Raw genomic sequence first — 25,143 nt, 5'->3', positions numbered from 1 at the left:
TGTGAGCCGCTGGCATCTGACGCGGCTGCTGAACCGGAACGAACTCGAGCCGTGAGGACTGAAGACACACTGAGACTCTCGCCGCACGGTTTCAACCCTGAGCGCCCGGCAAGGGGCCGGGAGGCAGTCGGCCATACGGAACAGGCTGCGGCGGGCAGCAGAGGCTTCAGACCAGCCACCAGATGAAGGGGCCAAGGAGCAGAAAGCCTCAGACCCTGAAACACTGGCCAGGTAGAGACCGTGATCAGCCCTGAGCCCTGCGCGCTTCCATGTGGAGTCACGCTCCAGTCTGCCGTCACACACACGCAGGTGCAAGCAGACATATGCATTTTATATACGTGCACAGCACACTATCGTTAAAATGTTCACATTTATATACGCATTACATGTATAATTTAAATGTGTACATAGATACACAAACGTGTATAGCTTTAGTAACCTGCACTGGTGATTCCAGTGAAGGAAAACAAAAGCAATATTCAACCCAAGAAATTACTTTGACGTGCAAAAGGTTTAACATAATGTATTATCCAGTGATTCTGAAACCTAGCTGTTTATTAGAATCAGTAATCATTTTAAAACTACACATCCCTAAGTCACACCCAAGACCGTTGGTATCTGAATCTCTGAGGCTAAAGCTCAGGATGTTCATATTCAAAAAACCACGAAAACACAAAAGGACAGCTTGGTCACTTATGTTGTGGAATGGCTAGTTTTCAGATATAAACATGTCAGCCTTGGCCCCAAAGGACAGCATTGGAATCAGAGTGCAAGATAGATATCATTTGTATGCTGTCTCCTAGTAGAAGCATCTTTAAAGCCAGTAATAACAAGAAACTAATTCACTAAGTAATGGTTCTCTCCTCAAATGGGCCATTACCCAAGTAAAAGTGAAATGTAGTCAAAGAAACATAGTCTTCATGTGTGAACTATCAGCTTCTACTTCATCAAGAAAGTAACCCAAACTGGGCTCCTTCTGCCCCCGAAACACTGGGCGAGGTGTCTTTGGTGATGGAGTCCTGCTTGTTAATATCTTTACTGAAAGAGTTGCCCATATTAGCAAAACCACTCTAATCTTTAATATAGTTTTGTGGAAAGGAAGAATGCAGTGTCAGAGTCTGAGAGTGGATTAGAATCCTGCTGCAGTGCGTGCCGGCTGTGTGGCACTGTTTGCGTTACTTCAAATTTCCGAGCTTCAGACTCTCTGTGTCTGTAACGGGGTGGCAGTGCCCAGCGTTTGTGGTTACCCTGAGGACTGGAGAACACAAAATTTGTAGAGCGCTGCGCCTAGTCGATAATCAATAATAGTGGCTGCTGCTCTTTTTATTAAAATAATCTGCCAAGTCCCAGTTGCACAGACTGTCATCACTGTCATTGACTGGGGGAATGTTTTTCTGGGATTTTATAAAAACCTGTCTAGACCCACGGAAAAGAAAATCAAATCATTCTCTCCACTAGCTTTGTGCTAGTTTTTTGTATTTCCTCTTCTGGAGGAGGAAGATACTCAAGGGGGTAATTATCATGAATCTTAGTATTTAACAAAATATCCCTTAGATGAATCTCTCATCAGAGCTTGACATTTATGATAGAAATTAAATCCAGATCGCTAACTCCAGTTCAGTTCTTCAAGGCTATTTTGAACAAGCACGACTTGCTTTGATGAAGTGGGACATTCATCACAGATACGGCCTTTGTGGAGTCGCTGAGTCGGGTCTGACTCTTTGCAACCCCATGGGGACTGTAATCCGCCAGGATCCTCTGTCCATGGAATTCTCCAGGCAAAAATACTGGAGTGGATAGCCATTCCCTTCTTCAAGGAGTCTTCCCAATCCAGGGATGGAGCCCAGGTCTCCTGCATTGCAGGCAGATTCTTTACCGTCTGAACCAGCAAGGAAGTCCCTGGGTACATCAAAACCACGTAAAAAGGAAACACGGTCCAAGGATCCTTTCAACATGGACTCCAAGAAAATTAAACAATAAGAAGCCACTTGCTTTTTCTTTAGACTTTCTATTTTTTTTTTTTTGAAGTTCATTTAAATCTTCTAAGTTACCTTAATAATGTCAAGGACAGGCATTATAACTGACTGTACTGTCCTGACTCATTAGCTCTACACTGAAAATAGTGAATACTCATACCAGCTAGAGTTGAATTTTTACATAGAAATTCCTTATATGAAGGGCTTTCCCGGTGGCTAGCAGTAAAGAACCCGCCTGCCAATGCAGGAGACCTGAGCTGTGGGTTCAGTCCCTGGGACAGGAAGATCCCCTGGAGGAGGGCACGGCAAACCACTCCAGTGTTCTTGTCTAGAGAATCCTGTGGACGAGGAGCCTGGCGAGCTACGGTCCATGGAGTCACAAAGAGTCGGACACGACTGAGCGACTTAGCATGCCCTGATTTGAATCAATCTCCACAATAGCTCTATGGACTCAAATATTATTTTTCCCACTCAGATGAGGAAAGGGAGCCTTGGACCCTTAAAGTGACTGGCTCAGCGTCCCATGGTTAGAGTTCAAACTCAGGTCTGGCTGACTGTCCAAGTCTCTGATATTTACCACTGGGCCATCCTGCTTCTCCTAACCACAAGTTCAGCATAATTAATATGCCGAACTTTAAAACAGTATTTCCTCTTTTACAGATGGAACGGGAAGCCTGTGGTTATGGCATGAAAAGGGAGGTGCAGGGAGTGGTAGCCTGGAGTAAGGGAAGCTTTCCAAGGTTAGTTTTACTTGGAATTCTAAAACAAATACCCTTGGTACAAGGGAGGAATTACGACCATCTTCCAGGTGCCATAAAATATGTATCTCCCAGTCATTTTTATTACTTGTCTCTCTGCCTTTTTATAAAACCATAGTAAGAATTGGAAAAAAAAATTATTTTTTTAAAGTTTCTATTTGGAGTGGCTGACAGCTGGTGGTCTTGGGTATAAGTGAGCCTCAGAACTAGAACAAAGCTGGTTTCTCCTTTCTTTCTTTTTCAGTTCATATACTTATCATCCATGTCTCGCCTGTTTTTCCTGGTTTCTCTTAGGACCGCTTGGATGTCCAGGGTGGGGGCAGAGATGTCCAGCCTACATCAGAGGAGCCTAAAGACCATGGGTGGACCCTGGGATCACAGACATCAAGCAGAGAGGAGGAACGAGGAGAAGGGAGGGGACGAGACGGACAGTGGAAAAGAAAGAGGGATGAGGGTGCCATCGGCTGGATGACGCAGGGATGAGGGTGCCATCGGCTGGCGCCCACCCGGCTGTTCGGCCTGCTCGCACGCTGCTGCTTTACACGGCGGTCCTGCACTGAGCCAGAGGCTGAGGCTGCTTCAGGGAAGAAATCCAACTTCTGCTGGCCTTGCTTACGGCCTGAGGCCCAGGGTTGAACATGAGCTGCCTCTAAGAGTCCATGATTCCCCTTGGGAAAAGCCAGAATAAGCTAGAAACTTTAGAAAGAAAACATGTTTCCTGTTTAAAGAGGAGATGCTTAATCCCCTCTTTGTTCTCTGCTAAACGCCCCTCCTTGCAGACTAAAAGGAAGGGTGACATCTGCCCTGGCTCCAGGTGAGGGACGCCGGCCTTTCCCTAAGCCGATAAGCAGGGCCTTGATCACAGTCTGGGGCTGTGAGTTCTTAACTCTCAATAAGACAAAGATTTTTTAAAAGAAGGATGACCAGTAAGGGACAGCCAGTCACTGACTATCAGAAGAAATGGGGCATGGTAATGATGTGAAGAGCTGACTCATTGGAAAAGGCCCTGAGGCTGGGAAAGGTTGAGGGCCAGAGGAGGAGACAGGATGGATGGACATGAGACTGAGCAAACTCAGGGAGACGCTGAAGGACAGGGAGGCCTGGCATGCTGCAGCTCACGGGGCCGTGAAGAGTCGGACATGACTGGGCGGCTGCACAGCAGCGATGAACGGATGAGCGGCTTCAGGCTTCGGTGGGGCTGTCAAGTCGCTGAGTCATGCCCGACTCTTTGAGACCCCATGGACCGCAGCCCACCACGCCCCTCTGTCCATGGGCTTTCCCAGGCAGGAGTACTAGAGTGGGCTGTCCTTTCTCTCTTCAGGGGATCGTCCCAGCCCCGGGATGAACCCATGTTGCCTGCACTGGCACGAATCTTTTCTTGCCACCGAGCCCCCAAGAAGCCCAGCGAGTGGCTCCAGTGCTTGGCCTAACGATGAGACAGCTGCCTCCTGATTTCCTGCAAAATGCCCAGAAGTGGCTCCTCGGGTGTCTCGGCAGCAAGCCTCTGCACCCCGAGTGTCGCCTCTCCACCCCGAGTGTCCTCCCCACTCCGAGTGTCCTCCCCACCCTGAGTGTTGCCTCTGCACCCCGAGTGTCCGCTCTCAGAGCGGCTCCTCGGCTGTCTCGACAGCAAGCCTCTGCACCCCAAGTGTCCTCTGCACCCCGAGTGTCCTCTCCACCCCGAGTGTCCTCCCCACCCGGAGTGTCCTCCCCACCCCGAGCGTCCGCTCTCAGATAGCTCTGTGCCCCGGTTGCCACATTCATCGCCACATTCACCTCTCTGCTCTCCTTCTAGCGCAGCTGTGCCCAAGGCAGGGCAGGAGTGAAAGCGAAGTCGCTCAGGCGCCTCTGACCCTGCACGACCCTGTGGACTGCAGCCCGCCAGGCTCCTCGGTCCATGGGACACTCCAGGCAAGAACACTGGAGGGTCACCAGCTCCTTCTCCAGGGGATATTCCTGACGGAACCCATGTCTTCTGTATCCCCTGCGCTGCAGGCGGGTTCTTTACCACTGAGCCACCGGGGCAGCCCACACGGCACACAGCACGTGCTAAACTGAGATGTGAGTTCAGCTAACACCTTATTAAACAAGATATTAAGGCAATGAGAACATATCTATGCGGTCCCTCCCTCAAGCAGAGAAGGCATTCCAGGAGACACTACTACATGTTATTATGTGTTAATGATGCCCCAAGAGTTGTACGCTGGAATAGTATTACCTTCAAATATCTTTCCTAAAGCAACTGGGATAGGGTTTGCACAATTTTTTTAACATTAAATTTTTCATGAGTTAAATTTTTCTTTAACTTGTTTAAAGAATGAATGTCCTCTGGAAACCAGTTTAAAAATGCAATTCCCTTCCCATCCACAGATTTTTCAAAATAGGCATTAGAGGCAGACTGGGGGCAGGAGGAGAAGGGGACGACGGAGGATGAGATGGCTGGATGGCATCACCGACTCGATGGACGTGAGTTTGAGCGAACTCCGGGAGTTGGTGATGGACAGGGAGGCCTGGCGTGCTGCAGTCCATGGGGTTGCAAAGAGTCAGACACGACTGAGGGACTGAACTGAACTGAAAGTTTTACTTTCAAATTGAGAGAGAGAGGGAAATAAAATCTATATACAGATATATTAACACTTTATTAGGCCTTAAGACTTTTTATCCTATAGAACCAAACATGTTCGGAAGAATGGCAACATATTTATAAAAAACCTGTGTTGGCATAGTGGTTTTAAAAGAATTCCAGACTCGAATGATCTGGACACTAGCCCAATATGTTTGCTTTGGGAGAACTTTTCCAAGACTAGACTCTGCATAGATAAATCAAGGAAATTCACTGAACCAAACCTTTAGAACTGCTGTTTTCAGAGCTTCAGGAATCGCGGAGGAACCTAGGTGTGTAACCACACAGGATCTTAGTCTAAGTCCTTTGCCAAAACATACAAACACCTTTAGACACTCCTTCCACAGGTCCATGAAACCTCCATAAATCTCACTTCTGGAGAATGCCTCTTTTTAGATACATTCACCTGGACGTGCTTTACCGACTAATCCCATTTGATGGATGGAGACTTAACTGAGATTTTAAGCAAATGAAAGTTGAATGTGAAACCAAAAAAAAAACAAAACCAACATGGAAGGAATTTAAATTCCCACACCTGCACCTCTATAGAAAACATTTATTTCCTTATTCTTGAGCAGTATAGCTAAAGGCAACCTGGTCTGAGTAGAGAACTATGTCCTCCAGCTAATCATTTGCTAATCTAGTGGGTTAGCTGTCCCCTACGATATCAGCGAATGTCGCTGAACGTGCTGTCCTTTACTGGACTGGATCTAAGTGGAGGCCACTGTATATAATCCAGTCTTAAGAAAAGCTGTGCAGCTGCCAGTGACCTTTTGAGGAAGACCAGTCTCTCTCTCTTGCTGAAAATATAACTTTCTACTGTCTTCCTGTAAAAGCTCAGAATCCCTGGTCCGAAAAATAGAAGAGATGATGTCAGTGAATTTGTGTTTACCTCTTCGGTTCCATCTCTTGGCAAGCTCTCCATACCAAGGCATGTGCACACACACAGACACACATACAGACGATGCACTCTCATCTCCAGCCATACTGAACCACGCCCAGTAACGGAAATGCCCCACCTTCTCGCCAACTCCACCCCTCCGTACGCCGTGCAGGCTGTTTTCTCTGCTTGCAATAGCTTTCCCGTACTTTCCGGTTAATTTCTCTCCCTCACTTGAAAACCAGTCTATATGGTGCCGCTTCCAGGAAGCCTTCCTTCCCCAACCCTCCAGGTCTGGCTTGGTTATCTATTCCTGTGCCCTACAGGGCTCTGTAAATTCTCCCACGATAGCATACGTTTCTTATTTGGTTCTGTTTCCCCCAGTAAGCTCTAAACTCTGAGGACAAAATCCCTCAAACCTGGTTCAGTGAAGACACGTTGACCAAACAAACTCTGGATGTTAAGTCAGCCCTCAGCCACCCTATATTTTCTTCCATTGCCGCCCACTTGAACAGGTTCCAAGAAGTGACTGCTGATGTGTACTAAAGACATGGAGACTACTGCAGACAGTCACCACCCTTAAATTCCAGTTCTTAGGGTTCCTGGTTTCCTTTAGGCTTGCTCCTTGAGAATTTGAAACAATTAGAAAATCTGTTAGACGAACGCCCACAATTCAGTGCAAATTGCATTCAGCTTCTGGGAACATTCAGAAAGAGGTGTGGCTGATTTGAGAAGGTCTGCTGAAAGTTTCTGGGTTTTGAGGAAAGCTGTGGATATGGAAGAGCACCAGTTAAGGTAAACAGGTGCAGGATTAGTAGCACGTAGATAGATGGGAGAAAAAATAAAGGAAACAACAAGATAAAACACATGGTCTGACTTCCCTGCACAGAGCTTGCCAGCAGCAGAGACAGCCTTGGTGAGAAAGGCACTGTGCTAATGGGCAGTCTTGGGCAAATCCTTACCCTCTGGCCCGGGGAGCCATCGCGTCCTGGTGAACCAACACTGCCTGGGACACCCTAGACAGAGCAAAGACAGGAAGCTATCAGAATTGTGGAAACAAATCACCCTCTCAGCCAGCTTCCCCGGAACAAATCAGGCCTCCAAACAAACCTGAAACCATAAGGGTGAAGCTTTCCTGACTGAGGACACGGCACCCAGAGCTTTTTCACCGGAAGGAAAGCAAATGTCCCCCACCGGGGTTCACCCAGGGCGGCGTCAGGAGGACCCTCGGGTGGGGGCCAAAGGTCAACAAATACAGGCTGCTGTTCCTCAGCATAGAAACTGTTCACTGCCTAGACCACAGCGGACTTCAGAAGCGATGGTCCTTTCACTCAGTAAAGCTCTAGACTGAGAGCAATGGAGTAAAAATATAAAAATAGTACCTGTGGGCCCGGCAATCCGGTATCTCCTTTCTCTCCTTTTTCACCTGGCATTCCCTGGACATCCAAAAGGACACGGGGGTTAAGTTCACAAAAGGAAACTGGTAAGTCCTTAGTCCCTTCTTTCCCTCTGCTGACTCTTAACATTTTCCACATTAAATTGTTTCTACACTAACATCCAAATACAGCATATTTCATTTTTCACATAAGCTACACAACTTATGTAAGCATGCTTACAGAGTAGAATGTTTATATTTCAGAATAGTTTAAACACTTGCACACAATCTGATTTAGTTAAGCTTATACTGTAAATATATGAGTAGAGTCTTGAATATTTCAGTATTATTTATAGCTTAGATGCTAAAACTTACATCTATATATACTTTTGTTTTGTTTTGGCTAGAAACGTATAAAAAGGCAAAAGCAAACACGATGCCTGACCTGTAGCAAGACCTCAACGAATTCTTAGTATTAATCGTAATTATACAAACTGGCACGTTAAATAAGAATAATTCATTCACGTGTAAATGACTCTGGGAATGAAGACATCTGAGCTAGGGACACACAATCATATGCACAAGAAGATTTGCTAAAAATGTATTTCAATCATTTACACTAAAAATGTACTTAAAATTGTATATAATGGAACAAATACTAATTAAAGAGACTGGTTTTATTCCTTAAATCTAGATTCCTCTACTAAGTTAAATGAAAATCAGTGAATGGAATGGAATTTGCTTTCAATGGTTCAAACAGCTCATGTGGCTGTAAAGAGCATATCATCCATAATGTTAAACTCGTCGCAGCCCACTTCGAGAGCCTGTCGAGACAAAGATCTAAATTGATGGCTTCTGCGGTTGTAGCTCCATGATCACTACAAATGCAAAATGACAAACTTGAGTCGTAAACACCTGCCACTTTCCAGGTTTTATCACACCGACAAAGGACTTGGTCAAACAAGGAAAAGCAGCCGTACGTGTCAAGCCCTGCTTTCTTTTCTAGACAAATCATCTGCGGCTATACCTACTCCCTGGGCACGTACGTAAACGTAAAGGCCCCGTTTACTGAGTGAAAAGCTGGCTTATGAACGAGCTTTCGCTCATCAGGCTCATTTCCCAGTCCTTACTTTCAGGGGCTGGAAGAGGCTGTGGATCATTACTAGGGGTGGAAGACAAAAGCTCATTCTCTATTATAACTCACGGGGAAGTGAGAACAAAACCCACCCGAACCTGACACACAACTCACAGGCATCCCTTGAATGGAGAGACCGCTCGGTCCCTGGGGCCCCGGGGGGCCCTGAGGTCCAGGAGGGCCCGTTTCACCCCGAGGGCCATCTGGTCCCTGGAAGGCAAGAAGGTCACACCAAAGGTAAGTCAGACCTCCTGGAACCCAGAAATATCTGCTACCCGTTATTCCTGCTGAGCACATTTATCTTCTAGTTCATTAACTTTCCTCAGACATAAAACACTCAAAGGACAACGAGACACGAAGCCTCGGAGGATTTGCCTCCCAGGCCTAGATTCATCAGAGAACCCACAGACGAAAGGCACAGTAGCTGCTGCAGCTTTATTTATGAGGCTTCCACAAACAAGAACGCTGTGCCAACAGTGTGAGTAATCAGACCCCCCACACTGCACCGCAAACCCGAAAGAGGCAAGCGGTGCAAGACCACCCTCTTGGCCTGCGAAGGTTCCCACCATCCAGCCAGACAGTCCCTCCCTTCGTTACTGTGAACTGTCATCTCTGGGGCGCTGCTCTGCGTTTATCGAAGGTACTGTGGCACGTACTAGAGGGAGCCGAGTCAGATACGTCGCCTCTGCCTGAGAAAACGTGCCACGGTCGCAAAAGTAAAACAGGACAGCAAAGGAGGCCTCGTGTGGTCTGAGTGTCGAGCTGGGTGGTACCCGGTTCATCCTCTCCAGCCTTCCTTCACCGACCCCCGTCGGCCTCGCCCCATTCTCTCTTACCTTGTTCCACGTGTCTCCAACTTTCTACTAAAAAAAGCTGCAGTGTTCTCTCCTCCATGAATAAATGCTGTGCGGATTTAATAAGGGACCGTGTAGAAGCAGTAAAGCAAGCAAGATGGCTGGGGACGACGCAGAGCAGCACGGTGCAGGAGAGACAGGCGGGCAAGCGATCAAAGGCCTGAAGCCAAGGAGCTGGGGCTGACTCACGGCAGTCGCGCACGACTGCAGGGCTCCAGGGTGTGATGTGAACCAGCGTAACTCTAAAGAAACGAATCTGGGGCAGATTTGAGGAATCAATCCAAAACATCAGGCCCCTGGAGCCAGAAATGGAGACAACGGGCAGGGCCTGAACTCGCTTAGGCTGGGCGCCTGCCACGCCTCAGGTGCCTTTGTGCGAAGCAGGGAAAGGTGTGCCTGGACCGGGATCGGCAGGGCGTGCTCCTCTGAGTCGCGGCCTCTGTACTGGGGTACAGACGGTTTGGTGGCCTTGGGCAGTGAGAATGGAAGGTAGGGCTGTGTGTCTGACAGCGCGTGGTGGGAGGAGGGAGAGGAGTCCAAACCCTGAACAACGGCCGGGAGGACTGCGGCCTGGCTGCGACTTGGCGCTCCCCCTGAGACGCGTTGCCGGGAGCCAGCGTGAGGAATCCCGCCCGTGACCAGGTCATGCGGCAGGGATCTGATGTGCAAGGTCGAGTCAGACCCCAGGTCTTCCCCCTGGTATTTCCTGAGCATGTACCCCCCCAAAAATAAGAATATGCCTGCCTTATTGTATTGTACTTTTCCACTCTCCCGACACACTCTGGAAAAAGTCATCTCCAGGCTTTAGTCTTCTGCATTTGAAAGAGTGTTTCAATCCAAAAAACCCCTCTGATGGCTTTCTGGCCTGCCTGCAGGACTCTACAGCTGCGCGTGTGATTGTTTGAGGCCTCCTGACCGCAGGAGGCTCAGGAAGCTTAAAACATCCTAGGAATGTAGGGGCTTCCGAGGAGTCAAAATCTTTAGAATAGGACTGATTAAAGGTTTCATTTGTTGAGCCAATACTTGCTGCCAAATTTTCATATCCTTTATTTTTAGATATAGTTGGTATACAGAAAAACAAGTAGTAGACCTGGTATTAGCAACATTAGATCTTTGAGTTAAGTGCCTTCTTTGTTATAACCCACTGCGCCTTTGTTCTGTAGAGATGTAACTTTAATGCTTTAAGGAGATGCAGATTAAAGAAAAATACTTCAGGGGAAACGAGATTAACATTCCTTAAGAAAGAGAGCCAAAAAGTGTTAGCAAGCCTCTGGGCCAGAAGATAATGTCAATCACCTGAGACCTTTTGTATACAAAAAGATACACAGAAAGGGTCAGGACTGCTGCCCCCGCATGACTCTGTGTCTTCCATTATGTAAAATTTAGGGTATATAAACACCTTTTGAACAATGAAGTTAGAGGGGGTTTTTGCACTAACGTGGCCTCCCCATGTCGATTCTTTCTCTTGCTCCCTCCCTCTCCTTTTCAGGCTGATCCCTTGGAACGTGGAGGTTCACCGAGTCTACTTACTTGCCCGGGCTTCTGAGACCCAAGGCGGGGCACCCTCCACTATTCAAGCGGGCGCCTGTGGCCCAACGTAGACGGTGCAGGTTCCTTGTCTGGAACTTACATTGGTTTTCCACGTAAACCGAGTTAATCAGCCTCTTTTCTCCACTAACTTTTCCTCTACACTATTTCTTCCTAATCTAATCTTATATTAATAAATAAATACGTTTTTCCCCTCGTCAACGCCGTCCCCGCTTCGAATTCCCTGGATGCACCGGGGCTGGACCCCGGCAACGCATCTTTGTTGCAGACAGAGGAAAGAGGACCGCAAGAGCAAGAGCCGCGTGAGCAACCGAAGCGCCCGGAGCTCCGACGCTCCACCTCGGACCCAGAAACCTTGTCACTGAGTTAGGGCGTTTCTTCCGATGAAAACACACAAGCTTCTAAGAATAAGGGGAAAGGCCTCAACACAACTTCCATAAAAATATAAGAAGCTTTACCACAGCACGTGGCAGCCTGGATGGGAAGGGAGCTTCGGGGAGAATGGATACATGGATATGTATGGCTGAGTCCCTTAGCTGTCCACCCGAAACTATCACAGCCCTGTTAATCGGCTACACTCCAATATAAAATTTTTTAAATTAAAAAATATATAAGGAGCTTTAGATTGCCAAGGGTAACTGTCCCTTAACTCCCCTGCCTGGGGATGAGAGAGCCTCACCTTTAGGCCCGGGTCACCTCGCTGCCCTTTTGGTCCTCGGAGTCCTGGGCCCCCCTGGAAGAAAGACGATACGCATTAGCACAAAGACAAACAATATAGCGCATTTGTTTCCCTTAAGAATATGGATCATGTAATTCTTATTTTGCACAAAGGCCAACACGTTGTGTAATGATATGTTCGCTATGTTCCTCAACTGAGGTCTGTCCCCAGATTCCCCTCTTCTGGTTAATGGTTTCAGAGTTTGAGCAAACTTTGTATGCTAAATCCCTTTAAATTAAAAAAAAAAAGCTACAGGATCTTTTCATTGCGTGTGTAAGATTACTGCTATTAATACTGCAAATAATAAAAAATATACTGTTAATCTAAAATTATATACATGTCTTATACCATGACTTTGAGATTAAATTATTTAATTAGATTGTATTATATTAAATTGTAAAAAGCTATAAAATAGTAACAATTTAGTTCTCTTTATTTATATCATAAAAAGGTATTTAGTGCTTCTGAAACTTCAGTTATTTGCATTTTCCTCTTAAAGTTTCTGTCACATTAATGCACTACCTGTACTATCATTCAGCAGTATTTTCTTTGTACATACATGTACATAATACGTAATACAATAAATATGTATATATGTGTATATACGGTCTTTGCAAACATTCTTGTATATGTGAGCATAACACATATGTAAATATACTTTGGATATTTTTTACTTGACTCTTACTTCACTTAAATCTACTTCAAAAGCAACTATCATGCACTATAGCAGATGGACAAGCATATTACTTACTAAGAATGTGAGGCAAACCTGAAAATATACTATAAATAACGTGACTAAACTCGGCTAGATTTTGCCCCTGGTGCCGACTGCGAGTAGAGGGTTTGCTCTTTATTAAAAAGGGGCGTGAGTAACGGTTAGAAGGTCACATGGGCACCGGTCTAAGAATATTGCTTTCACTTGAGTCGAAGGATGAAAAGATCATTGAAAATGGAGTGGCTTTCTCATTGAGCGAGTCCATTTGACCTGCAGCTGTGTCCGTGACCACTGATGAGCCTTCTGTCACCATCAGCCCTGCCTCCCTTGGGAAAGACAGGAGCAGGCGGCAGTCAGGCTCCTCCAGCTCGTCCGAAGCACTTACACTCACTCCCAGCACCAGTCGGCTGCTCATCTTCCAGCTTTTTAGCAAACAGTGACCAAATCGTTATTTAACTTACATGCAGAGCACATCATGAGAAATGCTGGGCTGGAGGAAGCACAAGCTGGAATCAAGATTGCTGGGAGAAACATCAATAACCTCAGATATGCAGATGACACCACCCTTATGGCAGAAAGTGAAGAACTAAAGAGCCTCTTGATGAAAGTGAAAGAGGAGAGTGAAAAAGTTGGCTTAAAGCTCAACATTCAGAAAACTAAGATCATGGCATCCGGTCCCATCTCTTCATGGGAAATAGATGGAGAAACAGTGGAAACAGTGTCAGACTTTATTTTTGGGGGCTCCAAAATCACTGCAGATGGTGATTGCAGCCATGAAATTAAAAGACGCTTACTCCTTGGAAGAAAAGTTATGACCAACCTAGACAGCATATTCAAAAGCAGAGACATTACTTTGCCAACAAATGTCCGTCTAGCCAAGGCTATGATTTTTCCTGTGGTCATGTATGGATGTGAGAGCTGGACTGTGAAGAAGGCTGAGTGCTGAAGAATTGATGCTTTTGAACTGTGGTCTTGGAGAAGACTCTTGAGAGTCCCTTGGATTGCAAGGAGATCCACCTAGTCCATTCTTAAAGGAGATCAGCCCTGGGATTTCTTTGGAAGGAATGATGCTGAAGCTAAACTCCAGTACTTTGGCCACCTCATGTGAAGAGTTGACTCATTGGAAAAGACCCTGATGCTGGGAAAGATTGAAAGTGGGCGAAGAAGGGGACGACAGCAGATGAGATGGTTGGATGGCATCACCGGCTCAATGGAGGTGAGTTTGAGTAAACTCTGGGAGTTGGTGATGGACAGGGGTGCTGGGGTGCTGCGGCTCATGAGGTCACACAGAGTTGGACACGACTGAGCGACTGAACTAAATCGAATCATACTTTATGTAAGTGCACACGTCTCTATAGGAAGTATTACCTGCAGTGTCTGTGGTATTATTTGGCATACATAGATCACATATGTGACGCAACACTTTTCATATATTTCTGAGTTAACTTAACATGCTTTTCCATAACATGACATACAGATCTAACTTACTGTAAATGAGTTGCATAGTTGTCTGAACAACAAGATAATTTGTTTAACCATTCTTTCATTATTGGAAATGTAGGGCATTTTCCCCACAATTTGTTACTGTCTAAACAATACTATAATCACCATCATTATATATGCCCTAAGTACAAATTTTAATATTCAAGTACAAATTTTAATATTTAAGATATCAACGAGGAGAATTTTAAATGAAATGTAATAGATAGGCAGATACATTGTCAAAACACTGCACCAGTTTATTCATCTGTTAGGAGTTGATGAAGAGTCTCTGTTTCCTAAACTTTCGTCAGCACTTGGTATTTTCAATCCTTACATTTTCATGAAGCTGGTAAAAATAATATCTTGCTCCCATTTCAATTTTTATTTCCCTTAAGACTCCTATGATTGAGCATCTTTTCATAACACTTGTCCATTTGCATTTTATCTCAACACAACTGCCAACTTACATCCTTCACCCAGTTTTCTACTGGGTTACGCGTCTTTTTCTCTTTAACGTGCAGAAATTCTTCACATATTTGGATACTACATCCCTAACTGTTACAGATGATGCAAATGTTTTTCCCAACTGTGGCAGACACTGTCGGTTGGTTATCAAAGCTTCTTTTCTGACATCCTTCTCCATTTTTCTTTTCCTGCTATAAAGACAGAGATTAGCTTGCCCAACCTCCAAGGAATGGGCATATTAACTGGTTTGAGCCAATATGATCAAGAAGCTGTAAGTCTAAGGAAAGCAAATTTGGAAGCTGGAACAAGCTTCAGTTCAGTTCAGTTCAGTTCAGTCACTCAGTCGTGTCCGACTCTCTGCGACCCCATGAATCGCAGCACGCCAGGGCTCCTGATAAAGTTGTTGGGCAGCCATATTTGCTTGGGACCATCTACCTCTAGGTCTTTTGCTGAGCAAATTATGAATGTTCAAGCACCCCAGGGACGGGGGAGCCTGGTGGGCGGCCGTCTGTGGGGTCGCACAGAGTCGGACACGACTGAAGTGACTTAGCAGCAGCAGCATCCCAATGATCAACATCACTGCATTCGTCAAATTTTCCGTTCCTTTCAAGAAGCCCGGTGCATTCCAATTAACATACTCATTCTGGCGCACCTTTTTAATTGTGTTTGTTCATCTTAAATGATTGTCTTTTAGGTTTGTCTTGAAGGTTTTGCCCAAATGTGGCAATTTGGCTCACAGATACCGGAGGTACCAGGTCTACAAAATCCAGGAAACTTTTTATACTTCTAACTTATTTTCCACCTGATACCTAACCCTCATTGTGGAGTGGGTGACAAGAATTCAACAAATGTTTGTGGATGTGAACTTTCATCCTTTTAATAAGAAAGGGTTAGATGAGGCAAAAGGAATATGGTTCTTTCACCCATGGCGCCCCATGGCTTTTCTGGAGTTTTATTGGCACCTATCACTGGGTAAATTCTTGAGTAAGCAAACAGTTGCAACTGTGTTAAATCATCAGACAGGGTTTATTGCCTACACTGGGGGGTTGTTGCTTTTATTTCTTAGTCACTATGTCATGTCTGACTCTTTGCGACCCCATGGAAGAAGCCTGCCAGGCTCCTCTGTCCATGGGATTTCCCAGGCCAGAACACTGGAGTGGGTTGCCCTTTCCTTCTCCAGGGGATCTTCCTGACCCAGGGATTGAACCCATGTCTCCTTCATTCAGGCAGATTCTTTACCACCGAGCTACCTTGGAAGCCATACTGTTTGGGACACTGTTTCTTCAATAGTTTATTATGCTTGAAAACGCCAGTGGCTTTTCTCGTTTGCCTCTTCTTTCCCCGCATGTCAGAGCTCAGCCCTGCTTTCCCGCTTCTCTGCTGCTTCTTTCTTCCGTGCAAAGTTTGACTCTTAGGTCACACATAACTATTTTATAACTTGTTCCAGCGGCATTGCAGATGAAGAAAACTTGAAAAGCCTCCAGCTAGAAAAGCTTATTAATGCTGTTTAAAATAAAATAAAGGCTGTTCTAATTAAGAATTGAACCCTTAAGCACCCAATGAAAACGAAGCAAAGCACCAGAGCAGCAGGCATCACTGGGGCTGCCCCAGGGAGGGGAGGCGGGGTGGCTGAGGTTTCTGGAAAGCGCGTGTCACACAGCCCACACAAGGCAGTGAAGAGGGCGCTGGGCTCCATGATGAGCAGGGGGTGGGCAGAACATGAGCGTGACTGAAAGCGGAGGAGCTCGAAGGGCCGCAATTTGAGTGAGCCAGAACAATCACAAAACGTCTCACTGGCAGGTGGAAATGCAAGATTCTTTTCCACTTTAGCTATGGGAGGAGTAAATGTCTCCACTAAGAAATATTACCCAGAAACGGATTCTCATGCAATTGCGGGACCAGAATTTACTGGTTTTCAGCTGGTTTGTACGGCCAGGATACTCACAGAAGCAGACACATGTGCTCTCTCAAAAAATACAGCTCAAACATGGGCTCAAAATATTCCCAGAAAGTTTCAGGTAATGCAAACTCAAATATACAACCCCCCAAAATCAGAAAGACACGTGGGAACAACACAGCGTGAGTAAACCTACCAACAAAACAAACGGCAGAGTCGGGACCACACAGGGTGCAGATACGAAACGGTCAGAGGGTGCAAATCACACTGGAAGCATTTAAAGAAAAAGGTTTTGAAAATGTCACACAAGAAGAAGAGGCTACACAAGTGACCAGAAGGTTTGAAATGGAACCAGACATAACTTCTGGAGAAACTAAATATGATAATCACAATCAGAAACACAGTGCCTAGGTTAAGCAGCGTATTAAACAGAGCTAAACACACAGCACACCAGAAAGCAATTTTGAAGATATTACACAGAATAAAGCCTGGCAACACAAATAGAAAGTAAATCAGAAGTTGACAAGAGAGTAAAAAGTGGTTAAAAAGACATGAGAGCAAAATGAGAAAGTATAGGGCACATCTAGCTGGCATTTCAGAAAAACAGAGACGATCAGGAAGAGAGGCATTAAAGAGAAAATGACTAGGAAAACTCCGACATGTATAAGAAACATCGGTATTCAGATTCCCAAAGCCCTCAACGTTCCAAGACTGCAAAACAGCAGCATCCAAATGTACTGTAGTGAAACCTCTGATCATGAACGACAAAAGAATCTTAAACTAATGGAGGAAACACTTCTCAGGAAAATGACAGTTAGTGGAACTGGCAGCCGACTTCTCGAGAACAACAGTGGACGCGACCTGCTGCTGCGGCTAAGTCGCTTCCGTCGTGTCCGACTCTGTGGGACCCCGTGGACTGCAGCCCACCAGGCTCCTCCGTCCCTGGGGTTCTCCAGGCAAGAGCACTGGAGTGGGCTGCCATTGCTTCTCCTAATGGAAGTGCTAAGACATCGTAATAGCATCTACGGAGTGCTCAGAGGAAATACCTGCCCGTCCAGCACTGCACTTCCAGTTTATTAGTTTGGAAAGCTGCCTGACTGTTTTATGGAGGTCAACAGTAGCCCTTAAGCAACGTAGGAGATTTACTATTCTCTCATATTAACTCTGAGCTGTTCGGTGTAGTCAAGTGGCTTTATCGCGCAAGGCAGCGCGAAGCCTTTGGTGCCTCCCTCTTCTTGCCGTGCTGTGCCCAACAGCGTTGCTTGCCACAGAGAATCCACCCCCTCATGCTCAAAGGAGGGCATTCGGCTTCCATTCAAGAGCAGCGTCCAGGGTGCGTGCATTCACCTTCTCTCTCCCTGGCCAGAACTTAGTCACGAGGTCACCTTTACTCGCATAATTGCTAAGAAATCAAGTCTCAAGCTGAATGGTCAAGAAGTTGGCCATGTACGCAGCGGAGTAGCTTCTACTGAAAAGGAAGCCGTAGCGATGATTCAGGGGAAATTAGTAGCCTTTGTAACAACTATCAAATAACACTTAAGGTCAAATGAGGCAAGACTTACCGGTGGGCCAGCTGGTCCCAGAGCCGCTTTATTGATTTCCGAACAGGAGCAGGCGTGCGGCAGCTCTGGGCAGGCCTCCTCATCCCTCTGCAGGGAAAAAGACATAGCATGACTATTAACAAGATGCTCTATACAAACGACTTTATGACTCAAAGGAAACCTTTGGAGACACTTCAAAAAAACCCTTCAGTGAGCATTAGTCTAGAAAGGCAGAGAATATTCCCACAAAACCTTTTCTTTAAAGAAACAATGAATGGGTGTCTAGCAAGGCATTAATCATCGTCGTTATCAAAGGATGTTGACAAAACCAGCTTGGGAATCAGGTGAAGCAAGAAAGGCAGAAGTGGAGGCGCAAAACCAAAAATCCTGGTTGCTATTTAATTCAGCTGGTTAAGTGGTTCTCCATGGACTGAAGGTCCTGAAAGCTTCCTTAGCGTTACAACAGGTTTTTCCATTTCAAAGGATAAAAGGAAACTTGTAGGAATAGTCCATCAAACCAACTGCATCCACACTAAAACCAAGAGCCAAGAGAAAATAAAATGGCGGTTAAACACATCACACACACACCCGCAACAATTTCAACTACTGCTCACATTCCGTGGCTGAAAGTAAGACCACCACCACAGCACCAGCCTAAATCTTTGGGATAAGAGGTCATTTCCTCTTGGAGAATTCTGATGCCAGGTGACACCACAAGATAGATGATTTAGGTCTGACTGAATATGCCTGAATGAGTTACCGGCGTGTAAAGGAAGACAGAGCAGCCGGTAAGCACTACCGAATGATTCGTGAATATCCCATTTGGAGCAACAGCCAGGATGTCCGCCCTAGGATGAACAACTAGAAAGGTTCATCAGTCCCTTTGGATAGAGAAAGTGAGCTTCGTTTTCTCAGAAAGGGTACTGTTAGGGCTGAAGAGAGGACAGATTATAATTAAACTGCCAAGCTGAAAATACTTTCAGGCTCTGAAATATTCACAACAGAAATCCAAGAGTCTGAGCAAACATCCTTTATATGCTTTTCTTCAAATGTTGGACAATATTCAAACGTTTCAGCTCATTGCAGGAAAGGAAAACCCTGCTAACGTATCTGGCTTGATACCTGGGGCAGCTTGAATGAGATACAGACTTAAGAATCCTGAAAGATCCCCCAAGCAGGCTGAGAGCAGGTCTCCTGCCTAATGGTTTTGCCACCGCTGTCTCCATCTGAGTCCTTCTACCACGGGACTTGCACACCTTCAGTGACAGAAAGGAAAAGAGCAGCTCGGAGAGGGCAGGGATCTTCCTAGGAGACACGGGGATTACAGTCTGCTTCATGCAGGGTAGGGTTCTGGGTGCTTCCTTACAATCCCCACTCTACCTGCCCTTACGCACAGCATCATAGTGTCTCTGCTTTAATCCCTCACCATAGTTTAACGGAAACTTGTTTTGATGAAAAAAAAAGTCACTCCCTTCTCAAACAAGTCACCATGCATACATGGCCTGCAGCAGATGAGGTGAGCTGGTGTAAGGTCTTAAAAAAGGAAATTTTATAGACTTGATGAAGTCTTCCCCGTGACCATGCTCCAGGCTGAACTATGAAGACGTGACTCCTGTCCAAACATAACGGGGTCAACATTTCAGCTCGCTGGTCCTAAAGATCCTTAGGTATGAACAATCCCTTTTTAAATACACAGTCACCCACCCTAGTGAGTTACATTTGGTATGTATAATGAGAAAAGGTTTACTTTTCAAACAGCTTTGCCTGAGTTAAATAGATTATGACTATGGTTCCCAGACTGTGTGGAAAGAAGGCCTGGGGCATTACAGGAAATTCACAGGGGTTTTTTTAAAAAAAAGTCAAGAGACACAGCAAAATTCGGTGCCCACTGGACTTTGAACACACAACCAGCTCAAGGTATAATAGGTCACAATTTCAACACTAGAAGGGACTTCCCTGAAGTCTAGTAGTTAAGTCTCCATGTTTCCACAGCAGGGGGCCATGGCCCAGGTTGGGAAACTGAAATCCCAAAGACAAAAAGAAACTAACTTTGTAAATTTGTTTTATCAGCACTTGCTATGAAGGAAAGCAAATACCACGGGAAAATCAACGTGGAAAGGAAGGGAAGGTGGGGCCTTCCCTGCTGGTCCAGAGGCTGAGACTCTGAGCCCCCAATGCAGGGGCGAGTCGGACCCCTCACCAGGGAGGGGGTCCCACCTGCAACTAAAGGTCCCCATGCTGCAGCTAAGACCTGGCACAAACACATAAATAAATACCTTTTTTAAAAAAGGAAGAAGTGAGGGTGGCGATGTCCAATCAGATTCCGAGATCTGAGAAACTGTGCATTCTCAACAGGCACACACATCCCATTAGTAAGTAGTTGTGGTTATTCCAAAATAAGTATATCATTTTATAATTTTGATCTATATATTAATATATTAGTATTTCATACAGCAGAGTTCTTAAGATACAAACACTTATGAAGACGTTCGGACCTAATGGCCTCATATACGGAATTATTAGGTATTTATTTTGGCTCTGGGGTGCCATGAAAAAAATTACTGCAACAGCAAAGGGTTCATGAACCATGGGATTTGGGAACATCTGGACTCTATGCACGTGGCACCCTGTGTAGCTGGGCAGTTCCCACCGTGTATGTCAGTGTGTTCTGCTGATTCCAGAGATACCTCCTTCTTAACTGCTTTTTAATTCTCATCATCATCATCATAATGGATTATCTGTGACGTGAGTTTTGTGAAACGGCATTTCATTTTCAGCACTGCAGTTAAATATAACTTTAGAAAATTTCAGCAAAGAGAAGTAATCAAAGAAGAACTCTTACCAGGGCAGGAAGCTCACAGCATTTGTCTTTATTGGCCCATGATGTGGAACAAACAATGTCAAACATCTGTAACTGGAACTGCAATTTGAAAAGAAAACCGTCACTCAGTGAAAGATGTACGCCATATATATACTGCCCAGTGAAAGATGTGTTGCGTCTATAATTATAATGATTCACAGCCCTCGTTACACAGTGCTGTTAGCTGCTCAGGCCTGTCTGAGTCTTCGCGACCCCGTGGACTGCAGCCCGTCAGGCTCCTCTGTCCGAGGGATTCTCCAGGCGAAAGCCCTGGAGTGGGACGCCGTGCCCTTCTCCAGGGGAACTTCCCCACCCAGGGATCGATCCTGGCTCTCCTGCTCTGCGAGCAGATCCTTTACCACCTGGGCCACCTTCCACGGAAAGGCACCAACACATTCATAACCTAGCATTACAGTGAGTAAATGCGAAAAGTCATTCCTCAAACACACAGTGATTTAAGACTCCTGTCGGCGGTTCCTCCATCCCCCATCCAAACTGCCTTACTCGTCACCGTTCTTCCTCCCATCTCCGCGTAAAAACACTTAGAGCCTCTGGTGAAATCCTCCCTTGCGGCCCACCACAGTTAGTCCAGGTGCCTGTGACCCCACCAGGCTCCAGATCTCGCTTACAGCGCATCGCCCACCATCCAGTACACTTACTTATATTTCCCCTCAGAGTGGGCACTCATCAAAGACATGGCACCTTCGTGCCCTCGTCGTAATGAGTGACATGCAGGGGCTTCCCTGGGGGCCCAGGCTTAGGGCGTGGAGCTTCACTGCAGGGGCCACAGGTTCGATCCCTGGCTGGGGAACTAAGCCATATGCCTTGTAGCATGGCAAAAAAAAAAAAAAAGAAGAAAAGCGGCGTGCAGTAGGTATTCATGACGGCTTGTCGCTTATTTCTGGCTCCATCATTCAAGCACACATTTGACCACTTTTTCTTCAGTGTATAAGGCAAGCCAGATACCATATAGACCTTTCGGATATGAAAATGAGCAAAACCAGCTTTTTGCCCACAAAGAATTTACAGGCAGTAAGGGGCTGACACACAGATGCTGCTCACAGCGTGGTGAGTGTCGTGACAGGCTCGCATGCGGCACCGCGAGACCCGCGCCGTGCGTTTCATTCCGGCCATCGATCACGCCACAAATATTTAGACAGTCTTGTTCTACTCGTGCTTGTTGGCAACAATTTAAAGCATATTTTGAAATATTTAGAAACATCATTATAATATCATTAGGGCTTACTCTAGCTTCATGACCTAACCATTTCTAACACTATATTTCTTCCCATATTGTTTCCAAATATTGCATGTCATCAGGAGTTTGGAGATCCCCTGGAGGAGGAAAATGGCAACCCACTCCAGTCTCCTTGCCTGAAAAATCCCATGGACAGAGGAGCTTGGCAGGCTACAGTCCACAGGGCCACAAAGTTGGACACAACTGAGCGACTAAAAACGTAGCAGCACTTGGGAGTCTGGGATTAACAGACACACATTAGTATGTATTGGAAAAGATGAACAGCAAGGACCTGCTGTACAACGCAGGGAACCGTGTTCAGCATCTTATAATACCCTACAGCAGAGAGAATCTGAAAACCAACAGGAGACATAAGAGCCGCAGGTTCGATCCCTGGGTGGGGAAGATCCCTGGAGGAAGGCACGGCGCCCACTCCAGTCTTCCTGCCTGGAGAGTCCCATGGGCAGAGGAGCCTGGTGGGCTACAGTCCATGGGGTCACAAAGAGTCGGACATGACTGAGCGACTCAGCAAACAGCACACATCTATCCACCTGCGACTGAATCACTTCGCTGTACACCTGAAACTGACGCTTCAGTTCAGTCGCTCAGTCGTGTCCGACTCTTTGCGACCCCATGAACCGCAGCACGCCAGGCCTCCCTGTCCATCGCCAACTCCCGGAGTTCACCCAAACTCATGTGCATCGAGTCGGTGATGCCATCCAGCCATCTAATCCTCTGTCGCCCTCTTCTCCTCTTGCCCTCAATCCCTGCCAGCATCAGGACACAACATCGTAAATCAACCATACTGCCATCTAAAACTAAAAGTGTCTTCAGGCACAGCTGGCAGAAGGACGAGATCCGCTTCATTTCTTCTCCAGGTCTGTGAGCCCATTTCTGTTGTGAAAGTTCATTTGCATCACGTCTTTTTAGATTCCGCATGTAAGAGACGCCACACAATGCTTCTACCCCTGTGACTTCACTTAGTACGACAATCCCCAGGTTCACATAATCTGTAAGATGCCTTCAGCAAGCGGTATTTTCAGCAAAAACTGGAAACTTCTTGGTGCCTTATTTTCTCTCATCCCTGTCAAGAGTCCCCTGGATGCAGATAAGAATACTCCAGCAGTTGGTGTGCCTGAAAACAGGCTGCTAACAGCGCCTCCAGCGTCCCATCTGACAGCAAAGAAAATGAAGTCAGGGTTTCTCTCGTCACACCCAGGAAGAACTGCGCCTTGCTGCAAACATCTTTTCCCAAGTGGGTTTTGCAAGATTAATAACACAAATGTTGAAAGCAGATCCATAAATCAGGACATCATGCTTTCTTTTTCAATATAAAACCATTGCATTATTTGAAGCAACAAGTGCATGGCTCAGTACACTCTTTTTTTCCCATATTAAAAAGGTTATTTTTTCAAGGGGCACGACATTTCAGTCTGTTCAGGGCAGCCACACAACTAAATTATGATCATTGAAAAATTAAGTTTGTAATGGATGGACCTAGGGATGGTCACACTAAGTGAAGTAAGTCAGAGAAGCAGAAACATCGTACGACGTCTCTTAGATGTGGAACCTAAAGAGACATGATCCAAACGAGCTTACCAAACAGAAGTGGACTCACAGAGAAGAAAGCTGGGGCTGCCGGGGGAAAGGATGGGGGAAGGGACGCTGAGGGAGTGTGGGATGGACAGGTACACACTGCTGTGTTTAAAATGTAACCCAACACGGCCCCACTGAAGAACACAGGGAACTCTGCTCAGTGCTGCGTGGCAGCCTGGATGGGAGGGGAGTCTGGGGGAGAAGGGATGCACGTCTATGTCTGGCTGAGGCCCTTTGCTGCCCACCTGAAACTATCACAGCATTGTTCATTGGCTATACTCCTTTACAAAATAAAACATTCAACTTAAAAAATTTGGTTTTCAAAATTAAAGCAGTGCTAAAGAACTTGGCTGCTGATTTTCATAAGCAACAGCAGCAGCGAAGGTGCTTCAGGGAGCACAGGGATTCAGAAGCAACGGTGCTGGACTGCCTGGGTGTCCCCCACTCATAAGCTAAGCCGTTTTAAACACAGTGCCTCACGTGGTGGAGTCTCAGCTTCCCTTATCTGTAAAAATAGCAGAATAGTAGCAGCTATGCAGTAGCAGCTGCTCATTAGAGTAATAATAGCAGCCAAACAACAAAATGAACCCATTAAAGGGAACTATTTAGAACAGTTCCTGAAATACAGTTATACAAAATGAACACTCTTTTAAAGCGACATGTAGAGAAGCCCCTTTATAGTTAACCTATAAGCTGCAGTATTTATACAAAATGAACACTCTTTTAAAGCAACATGTAGAGAAGCCCCTTTATAGTTGACCTATAAGCTGCAGTATATAACACAGAGGCCAGAACGGTTAAATCAAAAGGATGAAAGTGATGTGATGTTGAGAGCAGAAATATAACAGCGGTTTGTGTCCACAGTCATTGTATCTGTTTAATATTTTGGTTGAGAAAAATCTTAGCAAATAACAACAGTACCAGCAAACATTTGTTGAAAACCTGGCTGTGTGCCAGGCACCATCCCAGGGACTTCACCCGTATCATTCAACCTTCCCGTCATCACTATGAGGTCTGATAATAGTAATGTCTACCCCATTCTGCAAATTAGGACTTGGCATGAAAAGGCCTAAGTAATTTAAGCACATGTTGAAAGCTGAATTCCTGTTGAGAGCTGAACAGCACACCTCATTTTCTTGCAGTTTATTTTGTGAACAGATCTTTAGTCTAATGTTTAAAATGCAGATGCCCCAGCCTGACTTCACAATGCCATTTGACTTTATAATGACTTTTATTAAATGAGTCCCATTATGACAGCATTGGATTCAGTTAATTCTGTAAGTCATTCATCCATTAAGAAATTTTCCATTTCTGAATAGAGCCCTCAGTGTGAAAACACTTTAGTGAATGAAAAGATTTATTTAAAGCCAAGGCCTTTCACTAGTCCTAGGGTATACCAGGCTTTCTTAAAGTTTTTCAAATAAACAGTCACCACCCGATCACCTATAACAGTACAATGTCTCCATACAAACCTTTGGCTAAA

At 45.7% G+C, this 25,143-nt stretch overlaps 1 protein-coding gene across 1 annotated transcript in view; it reads right to left on the bottom strand.

Annotated features, from left to right (window-relative positions):
• The window catches only part of COL14A1 (collagen type XIV alpha 1 chain), a 226,611-nt gene that overhangs the window by 52,621 nt on the left and 148,847 nt on the right, over positions 1 to 25,143 (bottom strand). Inside the window, exons 35-40 of the mRNA XM_052651718.1 lie at positions 20,810 to 20,887; positions 17,989 to 18,075; positions 11,829 to 11,882; positions 8,862 to 8,957; positions 7,620 to 7,673; positions 7,200 to 7,253 (exon numbers count right to left, since the gene is read on the bottom strand). Of these exons, the coding sequence (XP_052507678.1) occupies positions 7,200 to 7,253; positions 7,620 to 7,673; positions 8,862 to 8,957; positions 11,829 to 11,882; positions 17,989 to 18,075; positions 20,810 to 20,887 (423 nt within the window). The remainder of the gene's footprint in view (positions 1 to 7,199; positions 7,254 to 7,619; positions 7,674 to 8,861; positions 8,958 to 11,828; positions 11,883 to 17,988; positions 18,076 to 20,809; positions 20,888 to 25,143) is intronic.

Source organism: Budorcas taxicolor, chromosome 14, assembly GCF_023091745.1.
Source record: "Budorcas taxicolor isolate Tak-1 chromosome 14, Takin1.1, whole genome shotgun sequence".
In the NCBI taxonomy this organism is placed as follows: domain Eukaryota; kingdom Metazoa; phylum Chordata; class Mammalia; order Artiodactyla; family Bovidae; genus Budorcas; species Budorcas taxicolor.
The sequence above is the reverse complement of the archived record's forward strand: the minus strand, read 5'-3'. Positions and strand labels throughout refer to the sequence as shown.